Source organism: Urocitellus parryii, chromosome 4 (assembly GCF_045843805.1).
Source record: "Urocitellus parryii isolate mUroPar1 chromosome 4, mUroPar1.hap1, whole genome shotgun sequence".
Classification (NCBI taxonomy): Eukaryota; Metazoa; Chordata; class Mammalia; order Rodentia; family Sciuridae; genus Urocitellus; species Urocitellus parryii.
The window spans coordinates 190,550,148-190,568,741 of NC_135534.1; the positions used below are offsets into that span (position 1 = coordinate 190,550,148).

At 37.7% G+C, this 18,594-nt stretch overlaps 1 protein-coding gene across 2 annotated transcripts in view; it reads left to right on the top strand.

The window, feature by feature from the left end:
• Positions 1 to 11,472, top strand: part of Kiaa1958 (KIAA1958 ortholog) — a 65,303-nt gene extending 53,831 nt beyond the window's left edge. For both annotated transcript variants that reach the window (XM_026391145.2, XM_077797957.1), the window contains 2 exons: positions 3,375 to 3,547; positions 10,207 to 11,472. In XM_026391145.2, coding sequence (XP_026246930.2) covers positions 3,375 to 3,547; positions 10,207 to 11,013 — 980 coding nt within the window. In that variant the 3' untranslated portion in view covers positions 11,014 to 11,472. The remainder of the gene's footprint in view (positions 1 to 3,374; positions 3,548 to 10,206) is intronic.
• The last annotated feature ends 7,122 nt before the right edge of the window (positions 11,473 to 18,594 follow it).

Sequence of the window (18,594 nt, forward strand, 5' to 3'; positions counted from 1 at the left end):
ATTGGTAGCTGATAGGAATTTCCTTAAACATTGCTAAGGTGGCTACTTGGGCAAAGCTCATTTCTGCAGGTAGTAATTGAGCACAGTGTTCGGCAAGTGGACCTCACCCAGCTGTAACGTGGCTGAAGAAGTGCCCATGAGTAGACTTCCCTTAAGGTGTACGTACTGGAAACCAGCTGGGAAACTGGGAACTCTGTCAATTTTAGATGCAGGGAAGGTGTCATCTGAAAGATGATGTGCATTCAAGGATTTCTTTGCTTTTCTTAGTCAATTTTCTTTTTCCCCTATGTCCACTGGGACTTCCCAGAATTACCTAAGGCAATTCCCCCTTTCTTCTCTGACCCTGAGGGTAGCCTTCCATGGCAGACTCCCATCACTTTACATGACCTTGCTTGCCTACACCTGTGCTCTGGTAAGTGATGTATAGAGAGCAGGATAATTGTTCATATTTGGCAGTCTTTAGACTACCATGGCCCACTGTTTACTCCCGCTTCCATGCCCAGTTCTTCCTAACTTGGCCCTGAGAGTTTGTCCTGTCCTCTAGTGAGAAAAGAACACTCAAAATCTGTATTTAGTGGAGATTGGAGATTCCTTTGCTGTAGTGGCCAGAACATAGAGGCAGACCCAGGTCCCCCTTTTTTCCTAAATTCATTTTGCCTTTTTCTCCAATCCATATAGTCTCCTAAAAATTTCCTCAGCCCCATTACACTACCATTTCTGTCTCTGATATTTGAAAAGCAGTTTGTTAAAATAATTTAACTTTTAATACTATCATGAAGGACTGCATTCAGTGACTATATTCAGTCATGTTCATATAATTTCTTTCTCTTTAAGCATCACAAGTATTCCTTATCTGTTTCATGATGGAATAGAATTTTGGTTTCCATTTTCAGTGTATAGTCTCTGTCTTGTGGTAAAAATGAAAAAAATTAATTGTTTAAGGTTATAATTAATCATCCTATCTGCTTGAAAACTGTCAAAATAAATTACTTAGAACCAGGCCCAGTGACAGACACTTAAAATCCCACATATTCCCCAGGCTAAAGCATGAGGATCACAAGTTTAAAAGGCCATCCTGGGCATAAGATACCATCTCAAAAAAAAATAATAATAATAAAAAGAGCTGGCAAACATAGCCCAGAAGTAGGGCACTTGGCTAGCATGCCAAAAGCCCTGGGTTCAATCCCAAGTTGTAAATAAATAAATAAATAAATAAATAAACCACTTGTCCTTGGTGAGAGCTAGTCCAAGTAGATGTAAGGGATCAAGATATTTTTTATAAGCAAATTCTTCATACTAGAGAATTGTATTTTTTTCAAGAATTTTATCCTGGAGCTGGAGTTGTGGCTCAGTGGTAGAGCACTTGCCTGGCATGTGTGAGGCCTTGGGTTCGATCCTCAGAACCGCATATAAATAAATTAATTAATTAAAAGATCAATTAAAAAAAAGAATTTTATCCCAATAGGACCTGATTTCCTTTGCTATAGTGGCCAGAACATAGAGGCAGACCCAAGTCCACATCCTGACCCCACCATTAACTCACTCCTGGATTCTAGCAGCCCAGTGGTTGGCACAGAGAGGTACCTTGGTAAATACTGGACAAGCGAACATGTAAAATTACTTAAATGTACAGGGCTTGGTTTCCTTATCTGTAAAATAGACATAAAAACGTGCTTACCTATGAATTACAGATAATTTATGTAAAACCTCTTGGCATATTGTAGGCATTCAGTTAGTGCTAGGTATGATAAAAATGAATTGTGTACAGAATCCTTTTATTAATATCAAGCAAGTTCTATAAATAAGTAGGAGTTTGCTGGGTTCAGGGGTCTGTGAGAAGAATTACCTGTGCAGTCCAGGTGCTTCAGATAGCATTTTGTTTTGTTTTTTCAGATTGAACTCAGGGGGCGCTCTACCACTGAGCTTCATCCCCAACCCCTTTTATATTTTATTTTGAGACAGGGTGTCACCATGTTGCCCAGACTGGCCTTGAACTTGGTGACCTTCCTGCCTCAGCCTCCCACATAGCTGGGATTATAGGCATGCACTCAGACTTGCTCATTCATTCCCCTCTTCATAGAAGCACTTGTAGATTGTTCCACAGTTTTGGGCTGGATCAGGATTTCAAGGGTGCGGGCACAGTCTTACAGAGCATACAAACTAGTGCGTCAATTGTCCACCGTCCTGACACAATTGAAGCACACTCCTAAGGAATAAAGCAAATGTGAGGCACGTCCTGAGGAGGAGGATGCAGGAGCTGGCTTAGTGTGTGGAAAGGTCATGTAGACATGCTGGTGTCCTGGGTCAGCAGGAACCTGGTGGTGCAGTAGAGAGGAGCCCTCTGCAGGCTGTGAAAGGTGAGGTAGGTTAGGGGAAGCGAAATCCCTTTGCAGGCCACCTTGGAAATTGCATGAACTTCATTTTGCTCTTTCTCAAAGACCTAACCAGTTAGTTCCTTGAGTGAATATGCTAACATTCCAGAGTGGGTCAGACCCATTAGATAAGGTATAGGTTAGCAATATTTATACTTTGAGGTGGTCTCCCTTGGCCTTTTCTTCTATCCAAAAATGAGAATTTGCACAAGTTAATCCAGATTTTATCAGATCACAGAGTATAAAAAAAGACCAGCTAATAGTTATAGACTTAGTTTTGTTTTTGGCAATTTCAAATATGTTCTCTCTCCTCTGAGCAAAGGCAAGCCCCTTTGTGGTATTCCTCCTCCTTTCCCCTAAGGCCTCTCTCCTTAGTAAGAAGACCTTCCGTTCTATTTAGAACTTGTTGAAGGGTTGTGGAATCAATGCTTAAATCTCTCTCTCTTTATTTCTAAAAAGTATTAAAGAAATATGTTAATCCCACCTAATTCAAGGCTGCCCACGATAGCACACAAGTTACTGAGACTGTGTATCACAAAGAAATGTTCTTACTGTGCTGAGGATGTGTGATCTTGTTTCTGCCTTTCCACCTGCCTGTCCTCCTTCCTTGCTTGCTTGCTTCCTTCCTTCTCTCTTTCCTTCCTTCCTTCCACCCTCTTTTTCTTGCTGTTGTGAATAGACAAGCTGTTTTGTTTCTGGTGGAAAATGAGCGCGTATACACTTTGTTTTAGAGCCTTCATTGTTTCCTCCAGTTGCTGGAATGTCTGCAGCAGTGGTCAGTTAGCACTTATAGTAAAGTAGTTGGGATTAAATGTAAGGCAACGGCTTTGATTCCATTGTCCCCTGCTTTATTTATTCTAATATGTGTACACTGATTGAAATTTCACTTTTTAAAATGTCATAATTTAGGAGTTCTCTGTTATTTAATATGATCCCAAGATGTAATTCTCTAAAGAAGGGGATGGCAAATTATTTTAATGCTTTTATTGTTTTTGTTTCTAGCTTATTCTACTAAGCTCAACAAATTTCCTGTATTTAATATTAATGATGACTTGAATGATCTGTGTACCAGTGCAGTAAGCCCAAACACTACCAAAGCCACGCGGTACGCCCTGAATGTGTGGCGATATTGGTGCATGACCAACGGGCTCAAAGATCATACGGATATCACCAAGGTAAGGGACTCTCGAGTTTACTGTTTTCCAGCCAACTTCACTGAGCTTCCAAGTGTCGGCCACTGTATTAAGCATTGTGGCAAACAGAGAACAGTTGCTTTCTAATGGGGAAACTTGGAAAGAACATAAACTACAAAGAAAAATATACACAATACAGAGCAGGATTTAGTACATTTTTATGAATTTACAGAAAAGAAATGCCTGAAAATAAATACAGATAAATTAATTTCAGCTTGGTGAGAGTATATAGAGAGAATTGGTATTTAATCCGAATTTTGAGGGAGAGGTGGATTTCAATAGGATTAAACAAGGATGGGAGTTTTGTAGGTTGAATGGTGTGAGGAAGAGAAAAATTGAGACGGATCACCTGCCTACAGCAAAGACTTCATATATGCGTATAGTAGACTATAAACAATTGTGATAGCCCTTAAGTGCCACGCTGAAGGCCTAAACACTGGAAAATCACTGAAGTTTCTTTCTTGATTTTATTTTTGGTAAGGACAGATTGTATTTGAAAGAACTGTTGTAGGGTCTAGCCATCAGAGCTGCAAGCATCTTAAGAATGAGACCAAAAGGAAAACATTAAAGTCATTTGAGGAAACAACATAATGAAATGATATTTGAGAGAGAAATTAATTGGAAAATGATATGTAAAAAGTTATTTAACCTCTTTGTGAAATTCTTAAAATCTTTTCTCTGAAATATTTCAGGTTTGTGAATGGCAGGATAAAATCTTGGACATGTGGTGACAGAGCAAAAACTACCGTGTTTTGATTTAGACATACTGATTCTGAATCAGATGTCCAGATGGATGTGTACAGTAAACAGCTGGAACTGTGAGGTTCAAAACCTGTTGGAGATGCTCAAGCTCCAAGTATAGATTTAAAGGTCTTGCAAATAGAGTCATAATTGAAGCCCAAGGGCAGGCAAGATCTCAGAGTTTGAGTAATGTACCAGGGGAATTATTAAGAGTTGAAATAGGAAACCCAGTTTTCTTTATCTGACACTACTGAGCACTTGGTAGTATGAGCTACCTTTCTCTTATACCTCAGGAAGGGAACATCCTCCAGGAGAAGAGAGAGAGAAAAAGGTGAAAGAGGAACAGTAAGCACACATGAAAGAGGGTTCTTCCTGAGTGTGCATGTTGATAACATTGTTAAGGAAGGAAGAGTGGTAGATGAACTGAAGAATCCTTGATTAAGGCGAGGACCCTGAAAGGGTTCTAAAGAGGGTCCATGTCAGTAGCATACCCTGGATCCTAGCAGAGTTATAGGCTAATAATCTCTCAAGGGAACCATACAAAACCTATAGGTATTGGGTTTTTTTACAGATTAATTGGGGTTTTTACAGGTTTAAATATGTGCATGTTTTTAAAATTCACCAGTCATTCAGGAAATAAATGATGAATGATGATGAGTAAAAACAGCAAACAGATTGAGATACCAGAGACTTCAGTGAGTAAATTATAGTTTAACTATGTATGAAATTTTTATGCAAATAACAGAAAGCATAAAATATTCAACAACATACCAATCAAAATGATCCAGCAAATTTGAAAATAACTTGAAATTTATACTTCTGGCCATGAGAAAAAAGCATCCAAAATTAACCTCCTGTTTTAACAACTAGAAAACTAGATACAATACATGAAATAATTCTTTTCAAACAGAATAGACAGCACAGGATGTGATCCTTAAAACAGAGGAAACAATTGAGAGAAGAGCCATTATCTCTGAGACTAAATTAGAGTTTGAGGAAGCTGAGGACATGACTACACTAGCAAGAAATGTCAACTCACTGGAAAAAACTGATAAAATATAAACTGTGTAAATTTCATAATTTCTAGCATCCATTCAGATTTGACATAAACATAGGAATATCTGATCTATTCCCAGGAGAAAAGTCAACTAAGTCTTTTACTTCTAGCCAATTGTAAGGGCCAGATTTACCTTCATGCTTTTAATAACAAAAAAACTAACAAAAATATAAAAATAAAACATGATATTTTTCAAGGAACTTTATAGCACTTTGTATAACAAGCACAGAATAACAGTGATCTCAGAGAGACAGGAAACAAACAAGGTTATTCCTATGAGTGCCCCAGTTTTCTGACTTCAAAGATTAACAAGTCTGTGGTGCATGGAGGGAAATTCAAACAGAGCCCAACAGACTCACTGAGTTGAAAGAATGGAGCCGAGAGTCCAGGGAGACCAAGGTGGCTAGAGTTGTCATGACAGAACTCAAAAGTAGAGGGGTGAACAGAGAGAAAACCCAAGATATTTAAAGATGATCTCTTCAAATATTTAGCTGAATACTATCAGCATGTGCATGTGAGGAGACCACTTGATACTCGCAAAGAACTATCTGAAAGGATCAGTAACAGTACCTGGCACACAGAATTGGAAGCAGTATGGTTCACCAGCCAGACTGAAAAATCCCTCAGGATGCATGGAGGAGAATACTCAGTAGGTGTGAGGATACTCAGTAATATACATTTGTATATGTGATATGAGGTAGGGGTATGAGAGTATTAAGTATTGAACTTTAAGATCTTTCTGCTTAGCACCACTTATTTAGGAACGATACTCTCCTGCAGTCCACATGGTTACGCAGAAGCCATCACATTAAGTATAGTGGAACACCTTCTCATGAGTTGTTGGGTTAAGAGTGGGTTGAGTAGAATCCTTTCAGATTTTTTTTTCCCATACTGAAAATAAGAGCTGGTCTCTTTCTAAACCTGCTGGTCTCTTTCTAAAACCTGAGGAGTGTTAATGGGCTATCTTTATAGCTATATGAAGAAAGCCAGTCTTTAAGAGAAGCAGTGATGAGAGAGAGTCCTGATAAACTTGGAGTCTACTTTAATACTGATATCCCTCTTTGGCTAGGCTTGTTCAAGTTTGATATTTCTCTTGCACCAAAGGAGTCCCAATTAATATAAAGAGAAGTTATATCATTATATCATCTTTATGATAGGGAGTTCTGAATGACAATATAAACATCTGAAAGTAACTGAACTTGAGTATAATGGTTATTAGGAAAGTATTTTTAACTGATTATTGATAGTATATAAGAAAACTATTCTCTTATTTTGTATACAGTTGCCCTACTCTTTCCAATAGCTGTTGAACTGAATCTGAGTTTCCTAGACTAACAGATTATCAGAAAATAATTATATTTTGTCATTTTCCCTTCCTGTATACTACGTGTGTGTATGTTTGTGTGTGTGTGTGTATGTATGTATGTATAAGAGAGAAGGCAGGGTTAGGTAGGTAGGTAGACATAGATATTTATTTTTCTTGTCTTACCTGGTTGCCTGGAACTTCCAGGAATGTGTTGTATAAGAACAATAATATTCAATATTCAGTATGCTTATCCTACCTCTGTTTTTTTTTTTTTAACTGGGGCACTTAACCAATGAGCTAAGTGTCCAGCCTTTGAACTTGCAATTTTCCTGCCTCACTTTCCTGAATTGCTGGCATTATAGTCATGCACTATTGCACCTCCTGCCTGTAACTTTCTGAGAAAGATTTTAATGTTTTCATTGTGGGTATGATTTTTATAGTTCTTGTCTGTAAATTACTCTTCATTATAATAAGAGGGGTTTTTTTTCCCTTCCAATCTCAATTTATTTTTTATTTTTTTTTAAATTTATTTTTTAAATATGAAATGGATATCTCATTTGTTCAAATAAATTTTCAATATCAAGTTCATATTACCTTTCTTCATAATGTATGAATGTCGATTCTATTAAAATATTTTAACGTTAAATCATCCTTGTACTTTAATCATTCCCTTCTGTTTTTGATGAGTATTTCCATGCTGTAGTCATTCATATATATTTTTTTTCTTTCTTTATTTTTAGGTGTTGATGGACTTTTATTTTATTCATTTATTTATGTGCAGTGCTAAGAATCGAACCCAGTGCCTCATACATGCTAGGCAAGCGCTCCACCACTGAACCACAATCCCAGCCCATCCATGCTATGGTCTTGACTGTGACTTGATAATACAGTCCTTGTTATAAGATGCCATATTACCTGGAACTTTTGCATATCAGCCATTCCTCACTTTGTATGGTACCAGTGTACACACATTATATTTGACATGTTAATATGCAAAATGAGAGTTGCAGTATTTTACTTAGGAAATTTTATATTTATATTTATAAAATTTTTTATTTATATTTATATTTATATTTATAAAATTTATATTCATATGCTTTGTTTGTTTTTGGTTTTTGTATACTATAGATCAAATTTGAGTTAGAAACAAAATGAAGAACATATCTTTTTCATGTGCCCCAAAACTTTTTAAATTCAAAGGACTTGGGAGTAAGCTCAGTTGTAGAGTAGGAAGTAAGCACATGCAAGACTCTGGGTTCAATCACCAGCACCACAAAAATAACAATAAAATGTTAAATAAAGACAAAAGAAAAGCTCAGTTGACTCCATAAAGTCATCTCTTTAGGAGTAGCATACATTTTTCAAAATCATTTTACTCCCTTCTCTTGTTTGGAGTTATTTAGATCTTTTACCTCTGATTGAATAGTATGAATTTTGTAATCCATATTTTGCTAGAAAATTGTTTGGATTATGTAGATTTTTCAAATTAAGAAATATGTGATATTCTTTCATATTCTTTATTAATTCCATAGTCTCTTTCCTAATATTGCTTAAATGTATACTTCCTTTCTGCTTCTTTTCCCCTGTCTATGCTAGAAGTTGTTTTTTTTATTGTTGTTATTGTTCTTTTTAGGTAAACATGGTAGTAGAATGAATTTGACATATTATACATTCTCAGAGTATGACTTCCCATTCTTGTGGTTGTACATGATGTGGCATTTTACTGGTCGTGTATTCATATATGAATATAGGAAAGTTATATCTTGTTCATTCCACTGTCTTTCCTATTTCCATTCCCCTCCCTTCCCTTTATTCTCCTTTGTCTAATCCAACGAGCTTCTATTCTTCCCTCCCCTGCTTATTATGTATTAGTATCCGCATATCAGAGAGAGCATTCAGCCTTTGGTTTTTCTGCTAGAAGTTTGGCAACTTTATAAAAATATTCTTTTCAAAGATGGCATATTTTCTTTTTTTTAACCTATCCTAATTTTATCTTTCCTACTTAATTAGGTTATTTTTATTTATATTGGCTTACTCTACTATTTTTTAATTTGGTTTACTTTTTATAGTTCTTGGAACTAAATAATGAATTTGCTCATTGAGAATAAGGTTTTCTAAGAAAGTCGTTCAAAATCATTATGTTACTGGAGTATATTTAATAATATCATACATTTTGACATGTAATGTCTTTAGTTGAGTTCATTTTTTTTAAACTAAAGCCTTTTTTTTAAAAGATTCTTTTTTTAGTTGTCAATGAACCTTTATTTTATTTATTGATACATGGTGCTGAGAATTGAACCCAGTGCCCCACACGTGCTAGGCAAGTGCTCTGCCACTGAGCCACAACCTCAGCCCTAGTTGGGTTCATTTTTATTGCATAATTCACCTTTTATTTTCTCTTTGACTCAGACACAAGGGCAATTAGAAAAATAAATGTTAACTCTACAATTTTACTCATTAAAATTTTTCTGTTTGGACTTTTTTTTTTCCCTAAAGAACTTAACCTTTATTTATTTATTTATTTTTTGTTTTGTGTTTTTTTTTTTTTGTGTGTGTGTGTGTGGTACTGAGGATCGAACCCAGAGCTTCGCCCACATTAGGCAAGTGCTCTACCACTGAGCCACAACCCCAGCCCTTGTTTGGAGTTTTTTTGTCCCAAGGAATGTATGTTTCAGTCTGACCTGATAATAAACAAGGTTTCTTTTTTTCTTCATATAGTTCCCTCTTGAAAATAAAGCTTTCTTGCTAGCCAAGCTTTCTTCTCTTCCCATAATACTAAAATAAGAAGCCCACTCTATCACTATAGCCATTATGATTTTCCTATCATTTAACATTGATATTGAGACCCTGTGGAGTATTAAGCAAGAGATATTTCAGTTCCTATTCAGATAAATCAAGGAGTGGAAAATCAAGGAGCATTAATTTGTGACCCAAAATGGCCATGTCAGTTGTCTTCCCGACAGCACTGCATTTCTGCGCACACAGAATAACCAAGTGTGTGCGTAGATATCAAGGAAGTTAATGTTGGAGTGATTTGGAGCTTTAGTTCAGGAATCCCTCAGAGAAAATGACTAAGTTTTAGTAAAGGGGAAGGAAGAAATTGATTTGCAGCAAAGAGAAAAAAGTACCTTTTAGGAATAGAAAAAGTTCCTAAAGGCCAGTAATAACAATAGTTTATATGTATGTATGTACTTCCAGACATACGTGTGTATGTGTATGTTCATTACTATTTACAAACCTTTTCATGGTCCGTTACTTTAAGCATTACTGCAGTCCTTTGTGGTGGTCTCCATTATTTTGCCCTATTCTGCAGATGGAAACACTGAGGTTCAAAGAGATTAGGGAGCCAGATATGGAACCCTGATCTTCTAATTTGAAATTCATTGTTCTTTCTACCATGTCATGCTTAGGGTCAGCCCTCTAATGGCCACAGTGTGTCCTCGGCATAGTAGAGCTCCCACTGAGGATTAGAAGGGAGGAAGGGTCTGGCTGTTTGGGTGTCCTCTGTGAGTAACCTCAGTGTTTGTCTCATTTGAGATCCCTGCAGTGAAGTTGAATGAGCTGCTGGAGAACTTTTATGTCACTGTCAAGAAAAGTGACGGCTCAGACTTCCTGGCTACCTCACTCCATGCCATTCGCCGGGGCCTGGACCGCATCCTGAAGAATGCAGGTGTGGGCTTTTCCATCACCAGCAGCACCTTCAGCTCTTCTACCAAGAAGCTCAAGGAGAAGCTGTGGGTGCTGAGTAAGGCGGGGATGTCGGGCGCCCGCTCTCGAAATATCGTCTACTTCTCCCTTTCTGATGAGGAGGAGATGTGGCAGGCAGGGTGTCTGGGGGACGACAGCCCCATCACTCTTCTGTCCACTGTGGTCAAGTACAACAGCCAGTACCTGAACATGCGGACGCTGCAGGAGCATGCAGATCTGATGTACGGTGACATAGAGCTGCTCAAAGACCCACAAAACCAGCCCTACTTTGCCCGGACAGACAGTGTCAAGCGGGAGAGTCGGAGTGGATCCACTAGAGTGTGTCATGGGAAGATCTACCATGAGCATTCCAGAGGACACAAGCAGTGCCCTTACTGCCTCCTCTACAAGTACATGTACATCCACCGGCCGCCCACCCAAATGGAGGCCAAGTCCCCCTTCTACCTTACTGCCAGGAAGGAAGCCACAGACATGGGCAATGTGTGGTATGAGGAGCAGAGGATGGGACTGCGTTCTCTTCGAGGAATTGTCCCAAACTTAGCCAAGAAAGTCAAGCTGGAAAACTGTGAGAACTTCACCTTCGTCTCATTTACTCAGGTCTCCAGGAAACTTGGCTCCCACAGCTGCTGCCAGTGAGCCTGGGTGCAGGCCACTGCCCTACTCCCCCTTGTAGGTGAGAGCTCCCCCAGGTGGCCAAGCCAGAGTCAGCAGCAACCCAGAGCTCTGAGGAGGCAGCTGCTGACCCTGTGTAACTCCAGGCTTAGACTAGTCTCCATCAGTGTGGCCTGCTAGTCCTCTGACTTGGAGTTTGTTTTTTGAATGAAAGTAGATAAATCTGAATAATTTGGATGTGTTATCCAAATGTGTGTTACCTTTGTTAAATTGTAAAACACAGTGTATAATTGCTATATATGAGAATGAGGAAATTCATATTATCTAGTGCCTTTTTAGCACAGGTTTTCTGGAAAAAAAGAGAAAAAGAAAAAAAAAGGATACTGATTAAATAGTTATTAAAAAAAATCCCAGTAGCCCAGTAGCTTTAGATTGTTAGGAAGACTATACACTTTGTTGAATTACACTCACAGTAAGGAATTAGAAAGAGAGAGACAGACACATTAGAGAAAAATTGCACCTGACACTCCTTTATATTTTGTTGGTGGATAACTTGGCTGTGTAAAGCAGGCAGCCTTGCTAGAGAAAACTCTAGAGTGCCTGCCAGGGAGGCGGGGGCTGCTCAATGCAGTGAAAGGATCGATCTCTGCTGTCAAGGTAGACAATTTTATGAAAAGAAGATTAATGCACCAAAAGGGTGTTTGTGAGAACAAGGTTTTCAGTGAACTAGATGGTTCATACCTTGAGGGAATTTCTAGTAGTGAAAGAAAATGACTTAGAAAAGCCACCTGTGATCAAAATGTGAAAACCTCCTGACGCAGAAGTGCCTATGTCTTAGTTCTCAGCACTACATGAGAGTGTTTTTTTGTGTGAACATATTTAGTGTTTTTTAACCCCTTCTTCTTATCATACAGTTGTTCTGTCAGCATATAGCACTGGATTTGTAAACAACTAACAGTAACATTCAGGCCCACCTAGGAAAATTCAACAAAACAAGCTGCAAAGGAAACAGATCCCCAAATGTGTTTACTAAGAGGTTTGAGATATTTTTTATCCAAGTATGACTTTTTCAGCCACAGTGTCATCATTTTAGGTTGGCACCAATGCTCGCAACACTATAATTTAAGAAACCTACAAGGTAAGCAAACCCAACAGAAAAGATGTAGTGGTAAAATCAGAGCATAATGATAGGTTATTAATGCAGTTTGAAACCATTTCACTCAGGTCAAATTCAGCCTGACTACATATTATTTAAATATCAGAAATTTCTAACAATTATTCTGAATGCAACTAGAAGTGAAAAAGGAACCCAAAGAGTGCTAATTGATAATAATATTAAGTTCTAGGTATCTTTATTTGTATTCAAGTAAAGACTGCTCTAACTTTATACCATTATGTTCCTGTGTATGCTTTCTAATTCCAAATTAAAATTCCAACACAAATTCATTTTGTAGGAGTCTTAAAATCCTTTTTCTTTTTAAAGCATTATCTTAGTATTTTTAATTGTTTTAAAAATCATTCATTGATCATTAAAATATGTGATACTTTACCAGAGAAGACTCAACCAATGCTGCCTTAAGGTCTAAAGTTGTTCCCTTTGTAATTAGTGCACATATATAATTTGTTTACTAGTTTATCTTTCCTGAGATTAGTTTTGGTGTATCTTCATCTGTATATAAATAACAGGTAATAGTTAATAATCACTGTTAAAACTTTATTACATACTGTTCTGTCATGGTTTCTTATAGTGATTTTAGAGTCTTAATTAAGAAGAAATAGACACAAAACATTAGGAATGGTTTCCTTTCATTTGCTAAACACCCAAAGGATATTTTGTTGGTGGAAAGCAAATGGTCATTTTCTTGTCAGTTCTGCATTTAAACTGAAGTTTAACCTATGTGAACTTTCGGCAGAGCCTGCAGCCCAATTAAATAAACCCTCCATTTTTATTTCAAATAGATTCAAGAAGAAATTGCCATTAGGAATCACTGGGATCTTTTCAGATTTTTACATTTCCAAAAGTAGCAATAACTGAGCCAGCAGTTGTAATTGTCCTGTTTGTAGCTGTCTGTCAGCTCAATAACCATCTCTTCCTCAGATATGCTGTCTATCACTTATTTGATAAATCCCCAGAGTTCTGAAGTGAAGGATTATAATAAAAAGTCAGGAGGGCAAATCTTCAGTGACAGCTGATGGAATGAAAGGCCTGTCTCAGCATCACCTGTCTCCCTGGGGAGTGGGTGTGAGGAAGAAAGCACATCCACCTGTTGCTACCAGGTGCCACCCACTGTACGAGGTACTTTCCCTCTTGTATATTTGTGTGTGTGTGTGTGTGTGTGTGTGTGTGTGTGTGTGTGTGTGTACACGCTTCAGATTTGCATGTGGTAAAGCCTGGCAAGGCTGCTAACTTGGCAAAGCACCTATCCATGCGTATGGCCATGCCTGTCCTCAGGGGACCTTCAGGGGCTAGGAGAGCTTATTCTAGCTGTTCAGCTGAGGCAGTTGTACTGTCCTTCCAGTTGGCTCTCTACCATTCATTCCCCCTGAATACCTTGATTTTCTGCTCTTGACCTAGGCAGAAAGAAAGATTCCAAGAGGAGTGGGAGGTTAAGACATTTTCTCCACTTTGGGGTTTTTGTACTCTCCAGCTGGAATAAATGTCAAGAACTTGCAAGTGTGCCTAGATACAAGTTGCCTCTGTCCCTGCGTGGGGAATGGAGGTATGGTAGGAGAGGACCTGTGGAGTCTTAGGGAGAGCCTACACCTGTAGCACCTTCTGTGTCTGCTCCAAAAGGAGCTCTGGGTACCACATTCCCAGAATGCAGTAGGCCTTCCTGCTAGGAGCATAGATTGGTAGAGATGATAGGGTGTCACTTGATGGGTAAGATCTGATTAGACATGAAGAATTCAACACAGACATCATAAGCATGCAGTGTCACTTTTTTAGTTACAACTTTTCACAATAATTAATATTTTCCAGCTCATCTGCATTAGGCCACTTACTTCTTTCATTATGGAGATTCTTTCTTTCTTAAACTGCTAAACTTGGAAGAGGAAATCAAACTCAGTAATCTGGTCAAGTTAATGCATTTATGCCCATGAATTCTACCTCCACACAACCAAGCCCGGATACCTCACATATAAGCAAAAACAAGGAAGAACAGAGACGCCTTAAGAGGCTTTATGAAAAGTTTTTCCATTGTTTTGTGTGTTTGCAAAAACAAAAAAAAATAGGAATATTATGGAAGTAATCTAACCAAAGCTGTGAAAAAAAAATGGTCTTCTTGGTCATGTGGCATTGTCCAGCTTTCCTTGGATTGTATTCATTAGTCTGCCCTAACTGATAAATGGTGTTTGAAGAAATGTGAAACTCTGTTACTCTCATTTTTATTTTAATTCAGTTCTTATTGAAAGCATCAAGCATTATCTGCATGTTCATAGACACAGTGATTAACAATCTAAATGAAGTATTATTTGTGTAAAAACTGAAGCTTCTTGATGAAGTTAAAAGATTACTGGGAGCTGCTTGACTGCTTCATTTAGGCAAATTCTGGTGTCACTGTCCTTAGCTCTGAAGTGCGATCAGTGGAATGAATCATCTCCACAGTGAACAATGTTACCTTCTAAGAAGCAGAATGTTGATTAATTTTCTCAGTTTAGGTTAATACTAGCCACATTGTTATTACTTAAATAAACAGCATTTAAAATGTATCCTTATCAAATATGCAACACTTTGTTGCTTTCATGAGATATGGATTACTAAATAATTTTGAGCTAGTAACCAGTTAACTTAAGGTATCAATGAATGTAAACAGTGAAGATTTTGAAAAAGAGTTACTTCCTTTTCTCTAAATGCTCTTCAAGTTGCAGCCCATACACATTTAGAAGTTTAAAGTTCCAAATAGAATGTATTCAAAGTTTCAAAGTTGTATATATGTTAAATAGTTTTTACTTTGGGGTGAATTTTTAGTGCTGTGTGCTAAAATATTCAGTTATTTAGTCAGTGTTTGTAGGTAAAGATCTTTGTTGTATTTTCCCATGAAAATGAATAAATTAAAACATGAGGCAGGTGGATTGGTGACCTACACTCCACTCTCTTTCTGAGAGAATGATGGTTAAACTAACATACCTGGAAGATTCTATATCTGATGTCACCAGATTTCCCAAAACTCCCCTCTGAGGAAGGCTCCCATCCTTGGAGCAAGCTTTGCCTGTTATTATGATCATGTACTTCTAGTTTTGTTTACAGTCCAAGAATGCAGAGACATTCCCCATGTTTCATTGTTGATCAGAATCAGATTGTTAAATTAAAGCATTTTATTAATGATCTAATGCAGCAAATATGGAAACTAACCATTTCAGAAAATATGACCAAAAACTTGTTGGATAATCTGTGGATGCATAGTAGTTCATTATTATTAATAGTGATTTGATAACCCCCTCCCCCATTGAGAGGAGAACAAGCTTCTAAATATTTTATAGTCAGTATAACTGGTTGATTAATTTGCACTTAACTGTGCTTATTGTTACATCTACTGATTTATTAAAAGCTTCTAGGGCTGGGATTGTGGCTCAGCGGTATAGCGCTTGCCTAGCACGGGCGGGACCGGGTTCAATCCTCAGCACCACATAAAAATAAAGGCATTGTGTTGTGTCCATCTACACCTAAAAAAATTAATATTTTTTTTTAAAAAAGCTTCTAGAAGAATCCAGAAACTGCATCAATCAGTTAAAACATGGCTATTTAGTGAACTAAGCAACATTGCTATTTCACAGAAATGTCTGCCAAAAAATTGAAATTGTTATTTGGCTCTTGTCTAGACAATGCCAGAAAATCTAGATTTTAAAAAATATAGACAATAGGGCTGGGGATGTGGCTCAAGCAGTAGCACGCTCGCCTGGCATGCGTGCGGCCTGGGTTTGATCCTCAGCACCACATACCAACAAAGATGTTGTGTCCGCCGAGAACTAAAGAATAAATATTAAAAAAAATATATAGACAATATAATTTTTTCTATATTTTTGTCACTGTTTTAAGTTGAGAAAGGGCATTTATTTAACTTCATTATTATACACTAATGGGTATTAAAATCAGTAATTCTGAAAAAAAGCTTCTAGAAGTTTCAGATCTATCACTGTGCTAAGGGTTTTCTCACAGCTGCCTCATATTTTCATAATAGTTCTGCAAAGTGCATTTAATTATTCCATTTTGCTTATTAAGAAACTAGGACTCAGAAAAGTTAAACTTCCCACAGCAATACAGAGCTAGTAAGTTGAAGAACTTAAATTTGAAGGCAGATCTTCTGACTCCAAATCCAAAACTCAGTCTATAAGAAAAAGCTGCCTACTTTAGGCCCATAGAGGTCCATTTAACTTTTTTTAAAAAGTTTCATTCGTCACTTCGTACCGTTTAATAATTCCCGAAAAGCCTAATGGTTTTCAATGAATGAATATAACACTTGTGCCTACCAAGAACCTTCTGTCCTTACCCATTATATAATTTATGTTTACTGTTATCACCTTAAAGGGTAGATGTTTAGGCCATTTGCTTTATTAACAGTTAGTTTATAAACTGTACCTGTTTTTGACATGGGAACCACTGCTTAAAATGTAAAGAAATTCCAGGCTGGGGATGTGGCTCAAGCGGTAGCATGCTCGCCTGGCATGCGTGCGGCCCAGGTTGGATCCTCAGCACCACATACAAACAAAGATGTTGTGTCCGCCAAGAACTAAAAAATAAATATTAAAATTCTCTCTTCTCTCTCTCTCTCTCTTTATAAAAAAAAAGTAAAGAAATTCCTAATCTATATCACAATTAGTTGCTTAGGTGTTTTACTTTTGCTTTTTAATTTTTGTGTCAGGATTTATATAGTGTTTAGACTAAAGCACTCTTAGAGCAAAATATACTTATTTAGTCATTTATTTTCTATTCTTTATCAAGTCATATTTATTTTTTATTTTGAGACTTAAAAGACAACAGGTTACAGGTGACTTTAAGGTCATCTAGCCGAATTCCCTCATTTTACCCATAAGGAAATTAAAGCCCAGAGTATAAGAAAGAGCCCATCCAAGTCAAGCCAGACCTTAAGGACTAGAAAACTGGTCCAGAACTCTTTCCTTCATATCATAGCTGAGAAGACTGGGATTTAAAAAAATTAATTAGTAGAATTAGTAGAATTGCATCTGGCATAATGATATCAGTGAGCTGCTCTCACCATGTCAGAAGACATGAAGACACATATGAAGAGCAAATCTCAACTTGACCATCTAGAAGTAGCTGGTACAATTTATGAGGCATATGGAGGGGGACTGTGGTAAAACCTTTCCAGGTCATAGTGAAGTTGAAAATCTGAAAGCTATATAGTGTTTGACCTCGTTCCCCACCATATCTATCTCCTTATTCAGTCTCTGAATCTCACCCAGTGCTACACCATGAAGAGGAGGTTCTAGATCCCATGGATCCTACCCTCTTCCTTTTCCCAACACACCTCCTCTTCATTCAGCCCTGGACTCCAAATCCTAGGGCTAAAACATGAGCAGAAAGCAGAGAGGGATTAGAAGACACAGTATATTCTGAGAATAAAGCCCATCAGGTGAAGGCCTAAACAGTAAAAGCCTGGGTAGCACAGCATGCAAGTATTTTGATTTTTCATATATAACATTGGCTTGGAGATTTAAAAAAAAAAAAAAGACAGACAATAGAAAGGACAAGAAGGCTACTTCATTGGGAACTTGGTAAATGGGAAATTGGACCTAGAAATATGGACTCGCCTTACCTTACCATCAACCTGGGATTTGACTGAAAAAGGGAGTTAACAAGTGGGCAGGGTCTGTGAAGAAAGAACCACATATAAAGATTAGCAGTGAGTTTAAAAAGGTGAAATGAGGCATATAAAAAAGTAAGACAGTCAGGTGCGCTGGCACATGCCCATAATTCGAGTGACTCAGGACACTGAGGTACGAGGATTATAGTTTGAGGCCAGCCTCAGCAATTTAGCAAGACCCTGTCTCAAAATTTAAAAATACACAGGACTGGGAATGTGGCTCAGTGGGAAAGCACTCTTGGGATCAATGCCCAGGACAAAAAAAAAAAAAAGTGACAGAACCAAAGAAAATGAGCAGCTTCCAGAACATTCTTGAAAATTGAATGCTGAAATGTAGGAAGCAAGAAAATGTTAGGATTCTCTTTGTCCTAATTGAAAACAAGATTTGCTTCTATGCAACAATAGTAAGTTTTTTACATGAGAACGAGTTATAAGAAAAAGGTAAAAGAACTAAAATGGAGCAGTGGCGTGCACCTGTAATCCCAGCAGCTTGGGAGGCTGAGGCAGTAGGATGTGAGTTCAAACCCAGCCTCAGCAAAAGTGAGGCGCTAAGCAACTCAGTGAGGCCCTGTCTCTGGATAAAATACAAAACAGGGCTGGGGATGTGGCTCATTGGCTGAGTGCCCCTGAGTTCAGTCTCTAGTACCGCCCCAAAAGATGGAAAAGACTCACTGCACTTTCATCCTCCCTCCACCCCCAAAAACCTTTAATTAAGGTCTTCTTGGCAAAAATGTTAAACTCCCACAGAAAGTAAAAAATTCTTCTGGCATCAAAGAGAAAA